General features: G+C 39.0%; 1 protein-coding gene across 5 annotated transcripts; it reads right to left on the reverse strand.

The window, feature by feature from the left end:
• Positions 1-7,722: 7,722 nt before the first annotated feature.
• On the reverse strand, positions 7,723-20,436 carry ZNF800 (zinc finger protein 800). Of its 5 annotated transcripts, XM_033058887.1 has the most exons (6): positions 20,330-20,436; positions 19,631-19,741; positions 17,273-17,368; positions 14,078-14,221; positions 10,799-12,554; positions 7,723-9,423 (listed from the first exon to the last, which is right to left on the reverse strand). In XM_033058887.1, coding segments are annotated over exons 2-6 (2,058 nt in total). In that variant the 5' UTR covers positions 19,692-19,741; positions 20,330-20,436; the 3' UTR covers positions 7,723-9,422. The 5 variants fall into 5 exon arrangements, with proteins under 5 accessions (XP_032914778.1, XP_032914773.1, XP_032914775.1 ...); XM_033058882.1 differs by having other exon boundaries at positions 7,723-12,554; XM_033058884.2 differs by having other exon boundaries at positions 7,723-12,554; positions 19,631-19,738; positions 20,330-20,433.
• Between the last annotated feature and the right edge of the window lie 840 nt (positions 20,437-21,276).

Below are 21,276 nucleotides of genomic sequence, written 5' to 3' on the forward strand. Positions count from 1 at the left end.
CCTTAAGGATAGTGACTAATTTAGTGGATCAGCTGACCATGAAAACATGACAGTCAATCTGGCAGATGCAGCATCCTGTTAGTTCATCTCCGCCACAGACAAAAATAGTCTGCATGTTGGATGAACAGCTTCTCCCTAATGATTCTATCTGGCCATCACTGATACTACAACTGATCACCAGAATCACAATAGCCCTAAAAGAAGAGCCTATTCTCATATCAATTCTCTTTTCTCTTCAGACAAAACAGAATTAATTGGAATAGTGTCATCTTTGTTAAAAGTTGGAGGATACCTCTTATCTATAAGATTGATACTCTACTCAGCCACTGTCTTCAGCTAAAACAGAAAGTTCTGCAAATCCCAGGTGAACAAAAAGGACAAAGTTCGTGGTGGTACTGGTAGCATTTCACTCACCTTAAGAATACATAGACTGCACTAAGAAAACAAACCAATCTAGCATTGATGCAACTCAAACACCTTCCTGCACTGTCAGAGGTCTGTTAGAGACATCTGGTTGTTAAGTAATTGCAACAGCTGTACAGGGACAAAGCAGGGATGGATATGAGGATGGAATGATCTAAAATTCTTCAGAGCCTGCAGCATACTCTTCATGGAGCTAAAGTTACTTGCATGCCTCCAAGCTTATAAAGAGCAATAGATATTACCTGGTTGAAAGGGGCTGTCTGCAAGCAGACATAAAAAGGCCAAAGGAGGAAAGGCATTCCCGGAAATAGCAAAAAACACATCTTTCCTTTTGCTCAGAAAGGGTCACAGTGTCAAGGAAGCTGGCTAAGATATTGCATTAGCTGCAGGTGCTGCAGGCAGGGAAGAGCTGGGGTACAGCAGGAAAACCCCAGGAAGCAGGACAGGAGAAGCTGGGACCTGGAGTGATCACGGCACCAGTGAGCTAGGCAGTCCCCTCACTGACTCAATGCACTGTCTAGGATTTGGTGTGAAATTTAGACATTCAAGACTTCTGGATGTTCAGAATGACAGATATAACCACTGCAGAGAGGTCATTTGCAGCAAACTCATCATTTCACATAAACATTAAACTGTGCACTGTGTGAATCCAATAAATCTGCACAAAGGGCTACAGAATGCTTGCCCATATAAATGGGTCCACGGCCAACAGGTTGGCACCTACACATTAAATCATGTAAGTCCTGAAGAGGTCTGATTTGACTGTGCATGACCAGAATAACCACGCCCACTGCAGATGTTTTAATTAGTATATATACACATTTCTTTACAGGCAGAAATAGAAGCTGTGAAAAAGAGAGGCTGATGTGGCACTACTGGTTTTAGCAACCATCTAAGACACAGAACAGTCACTATACTGTACACTGACCTGTATATGCCTCATCATAGCTACCAACACAGTACTGTATTCCTTACAGTTACTGTTCAGAAGATGAGATACTGAGATACTTCCCATTTTGAAGAAGAAAAAACAAGCAAACAACTGTAACAACAACAACAATCACCTCAAAACAAAATAATACACCAAAACCACATAAAAGCTCATTTGGAAAACACATTAACTGCTTTTCAATTATTCTCTTTCTTTTGGCAGAAGCTGTGTTAACTTGAAATTAGGTGGTCATCTATACCAAAAGTATAAAAGAGATAGCATCTATCTGTTGACATGACCCGTGTTTCTCCTTTCCAAACAATAAATCTGGGAATAGATTAGGATTCAGGGTCTGAAAACAACATGTTAACAAACGCTAAACAACATAACAGCACAGAAATTTCTATTTACGATATGTCTTCCACCATCCCCAAGATAAAGTTTCTGCATTTTAAAAGGTGGAAGCAATTTTGTGTTCAGCATTTTGCTTTTAAAATATAAAGGTAAGTTAAATGAAGCTTAGAGGAGGTGAAAGACACTAGAAAACTAGAATTTCTCTCTTGATATTCAGAAAGGAACGAAATAACAAATGAGCTGAAGTGCTATTGAGCTGCACAAGTTTTTGATGTGCTAATTTTGAGAGAGCATCTTGGTAGATGACACATAACCCCACTACAGTGCATTGTCCCCAGCTATTCCACAGCCTTGAGGACAAAAGTGCAACCAAGCAAACCTTAAGTCTTCATCCTTACAAATATCATTCAAGAATTTCAAATGTCACAACCTACAAAATGCTTACAGATATCACATTAATGACTCATTCCAGTGTCAAAGGCCGAAGGCCAACCTTTCCACAGTAACCTTCGCTTTTTTAATACCCAGCTCTTTTTCTAGGGCTGCGTTTGCAGCAGGAGGTGGCACTTGAGCACCCGCGCTCTGCCGTGCCCTGCCCGTGCCCACCTCGTGCTCCACCGTGTCCTGTCCGTGCTCCACCGTGTCCTGTCTGTGCCCTGCCCAGCCCGTGCCCTGCCCATGTCCTGTCCGTGCCCTGCCCGTGCTCCACCGTGTCCTGTCCGTGCCCTGCCCAGCCCATGTCCTGTCCGTGCCCTGCCCGCGCCCAGCCCGTGCCCTGCCCATGTCCTGTCCGTGCCCTGCCCATGTCCTGTCCGTGCCCAGCCCTGCCCGTGCCCGGCCCGTGTCCTGCTGCCACCTCGCGGCAGCGCCGCCTGCACAGCCCCGCACATCCACCCGCTGCCGGCAGCCCTACACAGGGACGGGAACATCCCGAAAGCCTTGTCTGAAACAGCTGCGATACAAACTGAGATCGCCGTGTGCATTCCATTCTCCGAAAGCCAAGAGCAGCAGCAGCTCCGGAGGCGCAGCGTGATGCCCACCTCACCCTTTCCATCCCAGAAAAGGACCAAGGTGCGCTCCGGGCGTTGTTGTTTCCTCGGCACTGACTCCCCATCCAGGGAGACATTCAGGCTCCTTCCTCAAAAGCCAGAGCAAACCTGAAAAACCTTATTCCTCACCAACCCTAAGCTGGCCCTACGGAAAGACTTTCTTTCTGCTGCTCTGCTTGCATCCACCACTTCAAAAGCGAGATTTCTTCCAGGCTCAGAGTCGTCTTCTGACTCCTCTTCCAAAGTCTCCCTGGTCCGGGGAAGAGGATGTGGCAACATTATTAGGCTGTGACTGTACCCTACCATAACTACAGCCCTACTGCCCTTCCTGTCCACACTCAAAACACTTGCCCAAAGCATTTCACTCTTTACACCAAGGCAAAGACAAAAATTGGTTTTTAAGGCAGTGAATGCTGTAGGAATTACCCTGCTCCTCTCACATGCACCTAGTGTAAGGCAGTTCAAAACAAAAGCACCAGCCTCAAGCGCTTTCATGAGTCTTGCCATTGTTACCTTGTTACTCTTATTAATTTTATTTATTGATTCATTATGTTTTGCTCCAAAGTTATAAAGTATAATTTCAAAGGCAGCAAGCCCCTTCAGAGCAGAGAAACCAGGATTTGGTAATGATTTGAATTTAGTTACATGTTACCTTCAACCTCTCCAAACAACAATTTAATGACTAAGGAGAAAACAATCCAAGAGCACCAAACTGCAAATGAAAAAGAAAAAAAAACCAGAAAAACCCCCCAAAAATAAAACAACAGCACAAGAGAAAAATAAACACTTCACTTCTAATTCAGGCACACAGAAATAGTGAGAAAATAGAACTGGACAAAGTCTGAAGTTCTCAAGCCATTTATCAGGTGCCTAGTGCAGGGAGAGAAATATTACTTCTGGAAGTTGTTTCTCTAATCTATTTTTAAAGGCGTAAATATAAGAGGACCCACATTGTTCCTGCCTGGATCTCTTCTTGTCTTTTTCAAAATCACCCTCTATAACGCACCATAACCAAAATCTGAACAGCCAAATCAGCAATGTTTGGATCACCTCATCCTCCACAAAAAAAACCCCCAAAACCACTGTCCAAACACTATCAAATGCCAAGTGTTTTTAAAGTAGCTTTCAAAACAGAAACAAACAAAAAATTCTACTTCAACAATTAGGGATTTAAAGAAGCTAACATGATAAGCACATAGATAATTCAGAATAACTCAACCACAGCCAAACAGTAAAATATTAAAAAATTAACTGGGAACTACACAGGTGAGTAATGGAAACAAAAATGACAGCAAGCACCTTCCACAAGGGAAGAGACATTTTATGAAATAATAAGATAATTGTCTTGTAGTTGTGATAATGTAGCTATCAAAGTGACATTGTTTTATCCTTTCCTTCCTTAACAGAATCTTACTCACATATTAAGCCTTACCCCTCAAAAAAGTTAAAAAAAATATTAGGAATTCTACGACTTTTGAATTGTATTGCCCTATGTTATACTGGCATACGCAAACAATCTGTTAAGATAGAAAATTAGCTCTAAGATACAAAAGCCTTTTTTTTCTGCTTCTCAAGATGGAGAAGGTTCTTAGTCTTAGAAGGTTACTAGTCTTGTTTTGAAGCCAAGAATGCTAATAGTTTGCTGGCCATTTCCAACCATTGTGGGCCAGTCCACAGCTGTGCAGGCACTCGAGAGTTTCAAAGGCATCCTCCACACTTCTTAGTATGTTTCTCCAAGACGAAATTTCTTTCTGAAAGTCTCACACAAAACATAACTGAGCACCTGACTCTGCATTGCTGTGATCAGTTATTTGCCTCAACATTTACAGAAAGCAAACATCCTACCACAGCACCCAGTTAAGGTAACTCAAAACTGAAAGACAGCTTACTGACAACAAAAATTTGAAAATAAGTATTCAAAGTTAGTATGTCCAGTATCATGTTATTATACTGCAAAAACAATGACTTGCACAAATTGAACTGATTCCAGCCCAAGCTTCAGGACATTATTGTCAATCGAAAAACACAGTCCATTCGATCTTTTCAGCGTCAATCATCCTTTATACAATGCCTAATTTGCACATGCAAGTCTTCTTGAGGAAGCAAATGCCAATATTTATATACAGAGATTTAATAAAAAAGACCAAACTTACAAATTGTTCTGTTCTGAGCAAGGTCAACAAAGTAATGTATCTTGTTTTCCTCACTTATACTAATGGGAACAAGTACTCTGAAACTGCACAGACACCCAATCCTAGGCCTTATCAACCCAGCCACCACCTAATCTACTACCAGTTTGACACCATGCAGAGAAATGCCTCACTGAATTTGGAAAGCCATTACCACTTTTATACCTGAAACAAATTAGTGATCTCCTTATCTGTCAATATCACTAATGTATTTCTGATGGAAAATGCAGCTTTACACACTTAAAGGATGATGAGTCCATTTTAGGCTTGTTCATTCTTAGGTAGTTGTTTCTTTAAAGAGAGACTAAGCAGTTGAAATGTTGATGTTATGAAGGAAACTGATTACAATTTACACATCTATTTCAGTCTAAGATTCACCCCACCTGCCTTGCCACAAGACAGTAACTTCAAACAATCCCTTTGTTTGCTGCAGAAAGTCACAAGCTGAGAACTGCAAAACCACAACATCCTGGAGAAGAAAACATCTGAGCAACAGAGTGAAAAAATGTAAGCACAGGCACACATGAGATCTGCTGCTAACCCTGGATTGTGCTTTTTGGTCTCTGCTCTGCCACTGAGCACACACAACTTTTTCAGATAACATCAAGCTGTGGAACATCATCAAAGGAGACTGTTTTGCCTCTAATAAAGGAGCCGACTCTCAGGCTCAAAGCACGTAAGAACTGTTAAAGAGCAAATTCAGCTCAGACGAGAGAGCAGAACCAGCTAGCACTGGAAAGGCTCGTGCTGAGAACACAGACCTGGTACATCCGAGCTGCCTTAGACTGAAATGGCAGGAAAGCATCAAAACAAAAAAATGCCAGTATTATCAGATGCTAACAAATTAAGTGCAATGGATTATTGACACAGAGAACCTCCATCCTATCTATAACTGAGGCAAAACCACCATAAAATCTAGTTCTGAAGAGTAATATTAGAGCAAGATGAAAAAGCACATTCTCCTCACCCATACAGATTTTGAAACACCCATGACACTGAAACAATGCAGTGAAACAGTACATAGTTTCATCTGTTTTGCAGAAAAATGTGTTTGGTCCACATGCTATCAAAGGCTCAGGTGATCTTCATTTCCCACTAAATCATCCAAAGTCAATGATATTGTTTCCTAATTTGAGACATTATTTCAAGCATACAATGTTTCTATTAAGATTACCTGTATCTTGGTAATACCCAAGCAGATGAATGAGCCCAAACAACTGGCTTTTCAAATTACATCCCACCTTGTGTCTATGAAATTACTACTTTAAGACTGTAACTGATGGATACTGTGAAGAAAGTTCCCTTAAAAAGGGACCTAAAGCTTCCCCTCTGATGCCCTTTTCAAGATAAGCAGAGAACTTTCATACCCAGCCAGCAGTCCCTCTTGCAAGACTCCTCATTAGTACAAACGCTGCAGCTTTTCCATGAACAAAATCATTGAGGGCCCCTTCTCTACCTGTCAAGCTCCAAACAACACGCTGCTCTACCTTTGGTTAACCAACTGCTGTATTTCACTATTCTGTAAAAGGGAATGATATAAAATACCTACCTACAGCTCTTTCAGCCACCACTCAAAACTGACCTTGTTTTCTAAGTACTTCAAGCACCTGAATAGTCACACAAATCCTTCACATAGTAGATTTAAGTTCATCCCAAGAGAATCCAATCAAAAGCAAATGGTGGTAATGACCATCAAATATGTAGCTAGATTTCTTTATTCTCCTATAAAACTGAGGAAACTAAGCACTATAAGGACTGAAAGCCTAACATTTCAGACATTTTAGACAGAAACATAACATTTCAGACAGAACAGACACATAAAACATAAAACCAGATACCACTCTAAAAATAAATAAATAAAAAAAAATAAAAGCAGGAAGATCAACAACCTTAGCTGAGTGAAAATTGAAGAAAAGATGAGACACACGACACATTAGACTTCAGCAAGTCTGGTGCCACCACATCAGTGAGATTCCCTTGTTGGTAAATAAGTTCATGTCCCTGAAGTCTAGGCTGTCAAGCCTTAGCATTAGAAGATATGTATCACTTAAAAAAAAAATACAACACCAAAAAAACCAGACTTGCATACAAAATATTTAGATAATCCCAAAAGTTTTCTATAAAGTATCTCACATTCACTCTAAATAAAAAACTCTTTTAACAAGACTCAACATTAATTCTGAAGGTCCACTAAAGAGGCCACATTTGTCTCTGGCAAGTGTAAGTGAAACAAGCCAAACCAATGTGCCCCGTCAATGATGCAAGACTGCATATTAATTAAAAACTCATATCCAGTGTGCTGCTTAGTAGAAAGCATACCTTTGATATAGGAGTGACTTCATCTTCACATATTTCAAGATGCAGAAAACACACTTACCCAGAACAGAGAGCAGAAACCACAAGAATAAATTGAGAAATGAACAGTTATTCTATCCCTATGCTTGCATTTTAATTTCCCGATCTTAATCTGCAGGCACTCAGGAACATGACTTAAAATGAACTTACATTAATAGCCTAATGTCTTCTATGGTAGTTCCTTTTTATATCCAACCATGAAAACAAGGAACCTTCAGCAGCCATCAATGTTATTTCCAATGGAAAACTAGATAATCCTATTTTCTTGCAAAAAAAAATTCAGCATAGCCTAACTTCAATATTTTGTTCTAAAAGGGTAACAACAAGAGTTCCTCAGTTAAGGAAGAGATTCCTTTCGAAGGAACAAAAGGCCAGTATGAGCAGTATTTGCAAAAAATACAGCAAGGGGTGACCACCAGTGTGAAGTGTTCACTCCACAAGTGCCAAATTTTTAATTAAAAAAAAAAACAACATTTATTACAACAGAATATTACAAACAACTAGCTTCAATGATCAACAAATAAAACTTTACAAAATACAAACAATGTAATTTTCAATTGTGGAGTGACAGATATCCCGAGTTTACAAACACAGCATCTTTCTGTTTATGCCCACTTAAAAATCATTTCCAGTCTGCTTTATTTTCCATCAAATACAGTACATTTATCCAAACAAAAGCATGTACATTCAATATAGAACATTTGAGCAAAGCTACAATCTTAGTTCCCATTCACAGTATTTTTAGTGCAATGCACTAACAGGGCCAAATAGTTCTCTATCCATAAAAGTATTTTTACTCCTGATCTTGTGATCAACATTTAGATATATTTTATACAAAAAAAGTATATATGAACACGAGGCACCTCCCTAAGTAAGGGAGTGAACCGATATAAAAAACATGGTATTTCTTCTGATGTACAATACCTTTCAAATTGTAGCAATTTGACACAAATCACTAAACAAAATATTTTCTAAAAGGTAAAAAATAAAAAATATACAAACAAAAACCCCCCTCAAACAACAAAAAACCCCAAAACAAAACCCATGATCGCATGAAACCTGCCAAGAACTTCATAATGGTAGGCATGCAACTGTTTTACTACAATCTTGATTAAAAGGTTAAAAAAATGGTATCTAAAATGTTTCTCAATTACACAAAGTCAAGTGCTACCCACAGTGGTCACTTATGATTTTGAGAGACAATATTTTTTCAGTTTCTCCCAAACTATCCTCCCTTTTTATTAACATTTAATGAAATAAGCTAACATTATAAGTGGTTGTGCACAGATTGTCTATAATACATCAGCAAATATTCACTACCTTCATATTAACATTAGTGTGTTGATCTTTCAAAAATAAACTGAAAAAATAAACTGCAACTATCATTAAAGTGCTTGTGTATAAATTTTTTTTAAAAATTAAAGAATAGAGGAATGTGGATATTCTTGTAAACGTCCTAGATGTTTACAAAGTTTTCCTATGAACCACATATGGAAACAAAATGGAGGTCTTTGAAGCAACTTCAGCACAGTGAAATTCAGAATGTCCTTGAACTGGGAAATTAGTCAATATGAACAAACTGAATTTATGGCAAATACTAAAAATTAGTAGAATTCAGCCAATAACACTACATTGTTTGCTCTTATACATTCATTTGTAATAAATTTAAGAGAGTATATAACACAACATTTACCAAAGTAGGATATCACATCAAAGTCTGAGCTGTCCATCAATTAGAACTACCAGGGAGGACCAGGATGCATGATGAATTTTCTGAAGATTTCCTAAATGAGGAAAGACCACCTTCTTCCACAGCTGTTCATTAACTTGCCTCTGCTATACTCTTTTTCAATTTCAGGAAGTTTGCTCTGTACTGGGTCAAATAGAGATAACTGCTAATTTAGAAGCATGTGCATTTCACTTCAACTACTTCAGTGTTTTGGGAAGTGGTACTGTGCTACAAGAAGTCAGAATGATTATTAATATAATATGAAAAAAAAACAGCTTATGAAAATATTTCCTTCTTATAGTACCATTATCAAGAATTAGCAGTTCCAACAACAAACTAAAGTCTTTTTCATTCAAATGAACTTCAAACTTCCCGAACATCACTTGAACCTATCTGAAGAGAAATGGGAATAAATTAATACTTTGAGTTTACCCATATAATTGTTTTAAACACAACGTAAATAATTTATAAGGTTAAATTTTTAATTCTTATTCAAAATGCAAAGTCAGTCCCCCTTTAGTATTTAGCATAATTCAGGGTTCAACTCAGTTCATTTTTGAAGTTCTGCCTAATTTGGTCAGAATTTATTAGAAAGTCACAAAAGTACCACATCACAATTTAACATAACTAGGTGGTTATTCACTGTGAAAGCTGATCTCAAATCAAATCACCTCCCAGAAAATAGCATTTCAGAGTTGAAATACAGAACAAGGCACATGTACTTAGTTTTCTTTTTACCAAATATGCCAGAAAGATGATTCTGAATAAGCATGTTGAAAACTCCTACAAGTATCACTACAGTCTCCCATATTTTTGTACAATCCCCAACCTTCAGTCATCAGTGGGTCATTTTGAAATGCAAAGTGACTGCACACAAATATTTTCTTTTTTAAAAGGTCCTCCAAAAATAGGCCACCTTTAACATGAAGACTATGGAAAACAGAATAACTACAAATACAACCCCTCCAAGTGTACAAAATTCCCAGACTACCACACAAGCAGAAGCTTAGAAAATTCTAGGCCAGACTTCAATACATATCAATGCTTAAAGCAAAAACTTTTATAAGATTTGGACAATTTAAAAAACTGAATGACCACAAGTCTCCAAACTCGGGTTATATAAATAAGCATTAAATGAATGAAATTGTAAATTTGATGAATTCAAAGGTATTGCAGGCACCTAACCCAAAATTATTTTAAATCAAGGTGATGAAGCAACCAAATTCCATTAACAGAACCTGTTCTATGCACTTTTGTTGACAGTGTGTAGGTAATACAATATAAAAATTTAAATTCACAAATGCTAATTCCAAATAATTCATAGAGATTTTTCCTGTTATCAGGTTTTCTTTAGTACTTTTAGTATTTCTTCAAGTGGTCACAGCAGAGTTAATTAAATGAGTTAAGTTATTAAAACCAAACAATATTATTGTTAATTTTAAAAAATTACTATTTTAAAAATGTAGGTATATTAGCTTGATTAAAACAGATGCCTTAAGACAGTTTAAAGAGTTGACTTAGTACAATTTAGTCTACATTCCATCATTCTACAATGACAAATTTAGATTTTAACTCTTTCACAAAATGCTAAAAATAAAAAAAAAAAGGAAGAAACAAATTTGACATCTACTTTTGCATTTAAGCCACTAAACCATAAAATCTATGGGAAAATATTCAGCAATAAATCAACAGCAAAAGAAATGCAGTGGTATTGTTGGGGTTTTTTTTTTAAAAAAAAAAGGACAAAACACTTTTTATTTTTCCTCACCAGACAACAGCTTTAGATCTTGTACTTCTGCCTTTGGTTTTACTTTCTTCAGGTGAATGAGATACATTTGCTTTGTGGGTTTTCTTATGATGTTCTAGAAAAGCTTTTCTGGCAAATGCTTTCCCACATTTATTGCATCGGTGCAGAGAGAAGTTTTTTGTTACTTTTACTTCAATGCCAACATCAGCTCCTTCATACTTTTTACTGGGAGAATTAGAGGTGACATCCTGTTTTGAACCAATCTGTTTTGTTTCATCCCTTTGAGAGCCCCTTTTTGTCACTTTATTTAGAACAAGATCGATCGGCTTTTTTATTGCTCTTATTTCTAAACTTGCAGTTATTTTCCCAAGGTAGCGTGGTGACTTTTTATGCACCACAGTTATGTGTCTTATCACATCACGCTTGCGACGCGTTTCGTAAGAGCAGAGTGGACACCTGTAGTATTTAACATAAATATTATTTCCATCTGTGTGTAATTCAATGTGTTTTGTTAAATTCTGTTTAGAAGTAAATTGGCGCTTACAGAGTTTACAGTAAAGCTGCTTGAAGTCAAAGCCAGCTGAAAGTTTTGGCTTCCTGGTTTTTTGCTGGCCACCTGCAGCAGATGCATTGGTTGATTTAGGGGTTGATTTAGCGGTAGATTTGCAGGTTGATTTAGTGGTTGATTTAGAAGTTGATTTAGGGTTTTCAGGGTCCTGTTTGACCTTATTTTTCTGTGCTGACGGTGTGTTCCTTTTCTCATTTGAATGATTTGTTCCCTTTAATTCATTCTGTGGAGAAAGAGCAATGGAAGGGGGTGAAGGTTCTACAGAATCTGCTGGTTCAACTTTTACTTCTGTGCCATTGGTAGTATTGTTGGGTCCTTTCTCTCTTTTAGAGTTCTTTCCAGAAAGAGTTATCTTGTGAACAATTTGCATATGCCTTTTCAGCATTATTTGTGAACTATATTTTCTCTTGCACAGAAGGCATTTGCATGCACTTAAATTGTATTCAGCCTTTGAAGACGACTTTTGTTTTCTGGTCTTAAAAGATTTTTTAGCAGAAACTGTATCCAAGAACAAAGGTTGCCCAGGCTTTGTAGCTATATCAGGAGTAATGGAATCCCTCCTTAATCCTCTATGAACTTCATCAAAATGCCTCCTTACATTGGCTTTTGTGGCAAATGATTTATAACACACAGGACAACTTCTACCTAATGTTACGAGAACATTCTTATTTCGTCCTTTTGCAGAGCACTGGTTTGGTTTCTTTTTTGTTTCTATGTACTTCTTTAGCTCTTCCATCTTTTTTTTGTGTACTTTTCGAATGTGCCGGCGTACACTGCGTCTCGAATGAAATTCCTTCCTACAGAGGCAACAAATCAACTGGTGGCCATAATCAGAATTATCCAGAGAGTCTGAGTCAGGATTTACTGCTGGCGGCTGTTCTTCAGGAGTAGATATCACCTTGTTTGTAACAGGATCAGCAGGAGGTAACTCTACAGTCTCCCCAGCTGGGACTGGGGCTGGAGTTGAAACAGTCTTGGGTTGCTCAGTGCTGGGTTCCTGTATCTGTACTGGAGCTTGATCAGGGGTATGGCTACCTTCTGTGTTCTCATCTGGGCTATCAGTCCTTGACACATATTGAAATACAGCATTTTGATTAGTTTCTATAGGTTCCAATGTAATGATATATTCTTGCTTATCTACCCGTGGATAGATTGCCTCAAGAAGGTCATTTATGGCTTGACTCTGCTTATCTTTTGTATCTGGAAGGTCTGAGAAAAGAGGAAAAGGTATTTTTTAATGATTTGGTAATGTCCAATTACTTATATTTCAAAGTAGATTTTAACCACTACATGAATTCAGTCTCCAAATTTCCACAAATCCTCTTTTGTACTTTCTGAACACTCAAAGGGTTTGAGTAATCATTACAAGCTGCCTTTTTATTAAAAGCCAACATCGGAAATAACCCTCCTGCGTACTAATTTGAAAGCCACCTGAACTAAAAATTTTTATGACTGGAATTAAGCTGGTCTTTAAAAAAATGTGTCAATTGGCAAAAATAACATCATTCAACTGAGCCTGTACTGCAGGTGGGCAACTAAGCCTGAAGTATCATTAAAAACTGATTTTCCTACTGCGGGATACAGGCGCTCTCAATAAAGGAACCTAATTCTGGAAATAAGCTCTTCTCTGTGAATCCTGAACAATCCTTACCAAAGAATGAAACATCTGTGTAACCTGAGCATTGCATCAGCATATAAGTAGGTAATATTTTACAGGTCTCAGTAATATTCTCTTTTAAATGGCAAATTAGTTCAGTGCTCTAATTCCCAGTGTGACTCAAAGCATCTGCAACGGCACAACCAGGAAGCCAGGGTCCTACAGTAAAAAGGTGAGATGACACAGTTCAAATAAATCAGGAAAGAAAACTCCTCATTGCACCTATATTGATCTAGTTAGGAGATCAAAATAATTAGTTTTACAAAATATTTTTGAATGCTGACACATTTCCAAATTAATCAACTTTACTCAGATTAACAAAAAGTCATTAGTGGAATGAGACTGTAACAAATTTATTTTTCCATTAAAAAATACAGTTCTTGGCTTTTCCCTCATCATTTAAGTTACTTCAAATACTAAAGTTTTTTTTCTACAACTAAGGTGTTGGGCTAGGCATGATTATGTAAGATATGTTAAAGCAGCAAACAGTCAAGTGAAACAAGGGAAAAGGGACAGCATTATTCAAGCACAGATCCTTAAATAAAAGGGTAAACTTTAAGTCTGTGTTTCATATTGACTAAGACACAAGGCCTGCAAGGGCTTCCTCTGTAGAGAATATTAAGAATATTGACCCAGGTCACTTCACAGGAGCAATTGAAGTCCATCAGAGTTATGTTGGACTAAAACTAAAACACTTTGTTAGAGCCACTGTTTTCTGTGAGATTAGCTTCCCAGTCCTTTGACATGCTTTTGGTATCTTTCACATTAAAGTAGAGATGAGAAGAAAAAGGGGAAGAAGGAACGGAAAGTGTTAAGAGTGACAATTAAAAAGCTAGATGTATAAACTAGCTATCCAGTTATGATATTGGCATGGCTGTTGGTTGTTAATTCATATAAAGTCATTGCAGTAGCTCCTTCAATAATATGAAAGTGATCTACATATGTTACTAGAGAAATTTAGACCCGACACTTTTTTTATCATTTTTGTTTCAAGTATGTTTGTGTAAATGGTTAAGAAAGGTAAGTTTTTCAACTTCACATAGTTTTATTAAACATTTAAATTAATAATACTTACTATCATCCATCTGCAGACTTGGAGGACAATAAAACTTTTTATGAGTAATTAAATTTGGTAATCCTCTGAAGAGACTCCGGCACAATTTACACTCAAAAATGGTGTCCACATCTTTTAACAAGATATGTTTAAGTTGTTTTGTTCCTGTAATAAAAGAAATGTTACACTTAAGGAAGGTTTTCTGTTCATCTCTTAATTCACATCATCCCATGGAAGTGGAAATATTTTAGACCATGAATAATTATAACAGCATTTTATCTTTTCTTAATGCTACTTCATCATTTGTACTGTAAGTTTATGATACATGCTCCAAATTTCACTATGAAGACAAGACTATGATGAAAAAACCCCTCAAGGATGACACACATTACAATTTACAGAGAAAGTGCAATGAATTACAACAACAACCAACACCTAACATCAGGGAAGAGTTCTTACTATGGTATTTGGTTGTTGCAATACAACTGCTCAATAGGAAAGAATAAGCATGTAGAGCATGTAAAGAAGCCTGTAGTATTTTTTCTTTAGGGTTATCCTACAGTGATAAGAAAACAAGACACATGTAGCTATTTCACACAGAAATGGTGCCTGGTAAGGCAAAAAACTGAAGTATAAAATAGATCAAAGAGAATAACTAACAGGTCAAGAAATATTACTACACATAGATATCTGACCCAAGTCCAAGATGATGGCATTTAGGCAAGATAGTAGAAATGTAGGCATATTTTTAGCCTGATGAAAAGAAAATACATACAGCTTAAATCTGAAAGATCTCTTTTAAAACACAGAGTGCATGATAAAATATACCAGCTTTCCAGACTATTATGCATTGTATACAAAGACAGTAAGATCTAGCATTGTTGAAGTATTCCAGCTCCTGTCACTTTTTCACACTTCAAACCTACTCCTTCATTTCTCATCTCATGAAAATTATGAATGTAAGGCCTAAAATTAGCAATAGATTACTAAATGATGCTTACCCACTCCAAATTAGAAAAGAGCACTAACCAAATTCAGCTAATTTATCTATCATGATTTTTCTTAGAATTTAGTCACTCAAAACTAATCAAACAAACAAAAATATAACAAAACTGGACCATGAATAAATATCAAACACCTATGGAACAGCAGCAGCAAGACATTCTTCAGACTGAATTACAAGGTCAAGTGTTCCGACATCTCATCACACCTCTCTTAAGAACTCCTTTCAAAGATCAAATCCAGAGTCACACTTCAGTACCATTGTCTAAATTAAAATCTTTCAAATATTAATAATTTCATAACAGGCAATAGTTCTTCAATACAAATAGGCCTTACCAAGAAAACTTATTTCTTGGTGAAATAATAGTACTGCAAAGCTTTTTAGATCTGAGTTTCAGCAAAGTACAGTGTCTTCTTCAACAGTTCCTTAAAAATGGTATCCAAAATTGACCATCTGAGGCTACCACAGTTTTTGTCCTCTCCTATGCCACATCCAAGCCATATCCACTGCTTTTTCTTTGAGTGTTACTAACTTCACCTTCATTTGACCTGCGTTTTTACAAACAGACTACTGGACGAATATTTAGATCTTGTACAATTTTTATTTGTTGCTGAGATTCCCCCAAAAGCAAGTATTTTACCTAGACCTCACCAACTGACATATGAATTTCTGCATATAAAGAAAATACAGCTGAACAAAACTGAAGATGCTCCATGCAGATAAAATTCCATGCTGTTCATGCGTGCCCTAGCCACAAACCTCAGTCTCAAAAAAAAAGAAAACAAAATTCTCCACTATAACCCAATCAATGGACATACAGGTTCCTCATTCTGTCCCCTGTTTCATTAGTATTCAGTCTCCTGTTCAGGACTGAAATGGTTTTTTTTTTCCAATACAAATTACTGGATTTAAGAACTACTGGATGAGATGAAAGGATTTATGACCTATTGGAGATCATACTATATGACATGGTAGTCTTCTCTATTGTATATTGTGATAGAAATGCAGGTGGTATCTTGTCAAATTCTGCTAACATTTGTAAATGTTGATGAATAACATCAAAGTCATAAGAAACTAGTACAGAACATCAGTAATAAATATCTCTCCATCAGAAATACCTAAATTTGTGCATTTTGCAAGCAGTTTCTTAGAAAAAAATACATTAAAATTCACTTTTTATTCTTAACGCTTTGAATGACAGAAGCCTTTGATAAAATTACTTAAACAGTTATGTACAATACTCTGTCTGAAATTTCTATTCCTTTACCACAAGAATCAAACACTCTCTTTCCATAATGAAATGTTGCCTGTTCAAAACTAGCCAGTAAAATCTTTATCTAAGTCCTCCTGCCTTTTGTCCAACCTCCCTGATGCAAGTGACTGATGATATCAAAGTAAGCTATCAACTTAACACCTGCCAGTGAGGACGATCTGGAAGTAACTCAGTGGCAAAGTACCTGCAACTAGTTTGTGCTACTACCAGCAGATATTCCTTCAATCTGCTTCAAGCAAAAGAAGCCTGTCACGCATATCTGAGGCTTCAAGCAATCTCAAGCAAACTGAGAAAGGTTACTAAATAATAATCTCACATTCTGTTTTTGTATTGAGTTACTGAAACTCTTGTGGGCAACTTAAATACTGTGCCCTTTCACAAGATTCAGACCAGCCATTCACATCATTGCACAGCAGCAGGGTTTTCAAACAAATAGATAAGAGTACTATAGACCAAGAGTTGTGAAAATAAAATGTTTGGTTTGTCACATCAGAAACAGCTTAAAAACTCTGAAGGTTTCAGTCTTCCCTGGTACGCTGCCCCAAATGCTTAGCTGTTCATTGTTACGTATTGCAACTCCCAAAATCAATCAAGGAACACCTTAAGAGTAATAAGATAAAGCAATTTAAGATGTTCAAGATTAAGTATTTTCTTTACTTCAGGAGTTTTATGATAAACTCATTGATAATAGCAGCAGGAATGACACAAAGCAGAGCAACAAACTTATTTTCCAAGGTTTTTAAAGGATAAATATACAGCAAGATCTGTACCTTCATTACTTTCTATGAAAACATTTACTAAAAGGAACACCTCATTCCAAAAATCTGCAAATATTTTGCAAATACCCATAAAGTCAGGTGCTGTTAGTTTAATATAGTAAATAAACATAACTCTTTTAACAAGGTAATGAACTTCTAAAGGGTCAGGCATAGTTTCCTACCTGATCGGAAGCACTCAATGATTTGTTGAATACCAGATTTTGATGTTTGCAGAGGCTGCTGCAATAACGGAGGATCTCCAGGTTCCAACAGATGCACTGAAATATATAAAAGGATAATAAGCCATTAGAAAACACTCCAGTGATTTCTGTAATTCAGGAATTTTCCATACATACAGTAAACTAGCTAAAAAGAACAATCAGGACAACAGTAAAAGCAGCCTTACTCTAAAATCTTCACTTACATTGAATTAAAAAACAGTCAACACTGAATTTTCCATACCTTCTGACAGTTTGCTGTCATTTTGATCACCTAAAAAATGTGTATTCAAAGCTATGTGTAACAAACACGGAAAATTATAAATGTATAAAACTGAATTAACTCACTAGAAATGTCTGTCAATTAAGGTAATTCCCTAGAACAATCTACTTTACTCCCATTGTTAAAACCAAACGACGTGTACAAAAGAGCAATACCAAATACTGTATCACCAGCATCACCAAACACTTCACTGCATGATTTCAATGTTACCAGTATGCACCTAAACACTGAAGCCAAATTTAAAGTAGCAATGATCAGAAAAAAACACAAGTATAGCATATTAAAAAAAATACTATCATAGTATTTTTAACCACGAAAACTACATTCAGTAAACTCTTCAGGCTCAAATAAACTGCTGAGGAAATACTCTATTTCTGATGTTTCATTCCACATAACACTCTTTGCAAAAGCTATTGAAACTAAAACATATATTAATCAGAATGTTTAGCCATTCCAATATGCAGTATTTATGCACATAAAAATTAATCGCACTTCACTGCTGTATATAGACATGGCAATTAAGCTTTGCCCAAAGGGAAAACCAAATTTGCAGGAATATAAACACTTCCTGAAACATGTGTTTGCAAAACCATTAGTTAAAATTTTCTTTTGTATTTCTTATTGACTAAACAACCAGCCTTGCACTTCATAAGCTGGCTCCCACCTTAACTATTTGGCTTGATTTTTACCCCATTTTAAGGTTTTAATTGCTAAATGAAGCACTGAGATCTCTAAGAAATCTATTTTTAATAAAGACCATTTGAGGCATAGTATAAAAACTACTTACAGATAATAAGTGCAAAAGACTAAACATTTTTACAGGAATGTTGAGCTAAAAGATAAAAGGTTATAAATAAATTCTAGCTGAAAAGAACATCAGAAAACAAAGCACTGTAAAAAAGGACAACAGAATGAACACTCCACCCAACTATGTGGGTTCCATAATATATAATTCATACAAACACATAACCATGACAAATCAGCTAATCATTTGGGGATCTCTAACACAATGACATATTGTATTCTACTAGCCTACTCTCTACACTTCAACATAAAATGTTTTGGTTTGTATACAGCTTTTAATATGCATGTACAACACCTCCTGACATCAAGAGGAGTAACACAGGTGAAACAGACCTAATACATCACTGTCAATTTTTCAGGCAAGAAAAATATTTTCCTTTTTTTAAAGCATTAGAACAACTCAAAACCATTTCATCATCAACACCAAAAAATGTTTCTACTGGCTGAACAACATCTGCTCTCAAATTACATTTCACTAATAGGGCATAATCAAAGTCACTACGCACGCACTTTCATCTGTCAATTCCCCAAAATGATATCTTTCGCCTCAAAACAAAAGCGAAAGTATCCAAATAGCACCTCTCTTTCAAAAACGTAAATGAAAGCATACAAATAAACTCTACAAGGAGGCAAAAAGAAACAAAATTGCCTTTAAAAGTGCCAATTATAACAATAAGCAGAACAATTTCAAAAGTTTCTAATAGGTTGGCTGAACCTTCAGAATATTCATTACAGTTTCCACTGATGGCATCTTTCACATCACTCAGGCATGGAATGTAAAGAGTTGTTCTGGGACTTGGTGCTTTTCTCCTCTGGGACTAAGATCTTCAATTTCACCAGAATTCACCAGAGAAGACAGAGTAAAAATATAAACAAAACGCAAATGATTGCCAGAAACACCATTTTACAAAAAAACTGAGAACACTGAATTTTTTTCGAAACAAAATGGTCAGTTGTTTTACACAACTTCTTGCCTTCCTCTGCTGGCTGCATACAATGCCCATGTGGTGGCCTTGGAATTATCCCACATCCAGGAACTAAAATAGTCTCTTCCTGAAATGATTTTAAGGCGACAGTTCAAGGATGCAAAAGAAACATTTCCAAACAAGATTCAGAAACTTTTTGTACCTAGAGCTCACACTAATGATATAATATTCGTATTCCTCACAACAGTTTCTGCAAGTTTTTAATGAAGGAGATAAGCAAAACAGCAGAAGCATCACACGCCACTGTACCTGGCTCACAGCATCCATGGTGATGGTGGTCAGTCTGACAGCACTTGTCCCTTAGAGGCATTTTCCGTGCGCACGACCTACTTTCCTTCTACATCCAGCAGCTCGTTTCTGCTAAAATAAGCAAATTAGCTGTCACCGCCGAAGCACAAGCGGCTCAGGAGCGCGCCAAGCCCGCACAGCCCCTTCCTACGGCAGCGCGGCCGGGCAGGCCGGAGGCAGCGGCACCCCTGGCGCAGGGGAAAGTTCCCATTGTTTTCGGCAGGTCTCACGACGCCCTCTGCAACGGCCGCGGCGAGCGCGGCCCCGCTCCCGCCTCGCCACCACCTGCGCCTCGGCCCGCGGGGAGAGCCCCGGCCGCCGCCCTGCCCACCGAGCCCGGCCCGGCCGCACGGCCCCGCGCCCCCTCCGCGGGCGGCCCGGCCGCCTTCCGTCCCCACCTTGCAGCCTCGTCCCGCAGCCCCGCCGCTGGCACCGTGTCCCTGGGCTCCCGAGGGGAAAGCCGCGTCCCCGACAGCCGGGGCTGCAGCGCGCCCGCCGCCGAGCCGGGCGCTCCCGCGGCGCTGCCGGAGCCGGAGCGGGGCGCGCCCGCCGCCCGCCACGCGCAGCCCGGGCGGGAGGGACGCGCGGCCGCAGGTGACAGCGGGCGCCGACGCCGGGACGGGGCGGGCGCGACGGGCGGGTGCCGCGGGCCGGCCCTACCTGGAGAGGACGGGCGGCTTCCCCCTCCCCGAATTAAACTTTATTTGCCCCTGTCCCGCCAGAGCGGCGGCCGCTGACCCCGGAGCCGGATGGGCACGGGGGCAGGAAGTGACTGCGGTCCTGGCGGCGAGCGCCCGCCCAGTGCGCAGGCGCCGCGCTCCCGCTCCCCGGCCCGGCCGCACAGGTGCCGGGCGGCGGCCGCGGGACGGGGCGGGACGGGACGGGACGGGGGCGGCCGGACCCGCGGGGCTGCGCGGGCACGGCAGGAGCCCTGGGCGTGCTGAGGCGCAGCGCCTGCTACAGGACCGAGCCGGCGGGCGGAGCGCGCGGCGGGAACCGGCGCCGTCTTTGTCCCGGCGGGGAGAAAGGCCCGCGCTGACCACCGCGCGCGCCCGTGATGCGCAGCGCTGCGCTGGGTGCCCGGAGACACGAGTGGGAGCAGCCAGCATCCCTGGAGCGGGCATTTCTGCCCCCTTTCAGCCTGGTGTGCGCCATTGCCGTGTAAAAAATATGAACTAAACCTAGTAGACCTACCAAGGAAAAGGACAGATTATTGTTTTGAACACCCGGAGGAAAAACGCGTGTTCTGAAAGAGATTTGTGCGTTCTCTATGGCAAATAGCGGCCACAGGACATCGGGGCAATGCAGTCAGTGGCAGGGCAGCCGGTGGCTCCAGCCGGTGGTTTCCACAGGATCCTGCTTAGTCCTGTGCTCTCTTAGTGCGCTTCTGTAGGCACCTCGGGTTGTTGAAATGGTGATATTTGACTTTTGCCAAAGGAAAGGGTAAGTTAGGTCTTCATACACTTCAGGAAAAACTTCTGCCGTTCAAGAAAAATCTGTAAGATAACGTCAGGAATAAGCACATCATTACAGGAAAAATGCTAAGTGATGGTACTAACACAGAAACAATCTGTCAAACTCTGGACTATAATAGCATCACTTAATGG

The sequence above is a fragment of the Catharus ustulatus genome, chromosome 4, assembly GCF_009819885.2.
Source record: "Catharus ustulatus isolate bCatUst1 chromosome 4, bCatUst1.pri.v2, whole genome shotgun sequence".
Classification (NCBI taxonomy): Eukaryota; Metazoa; Chordata; class Aves; order Passeriformes; family Turdidae; genus Catharus; species Catharus ustulatus.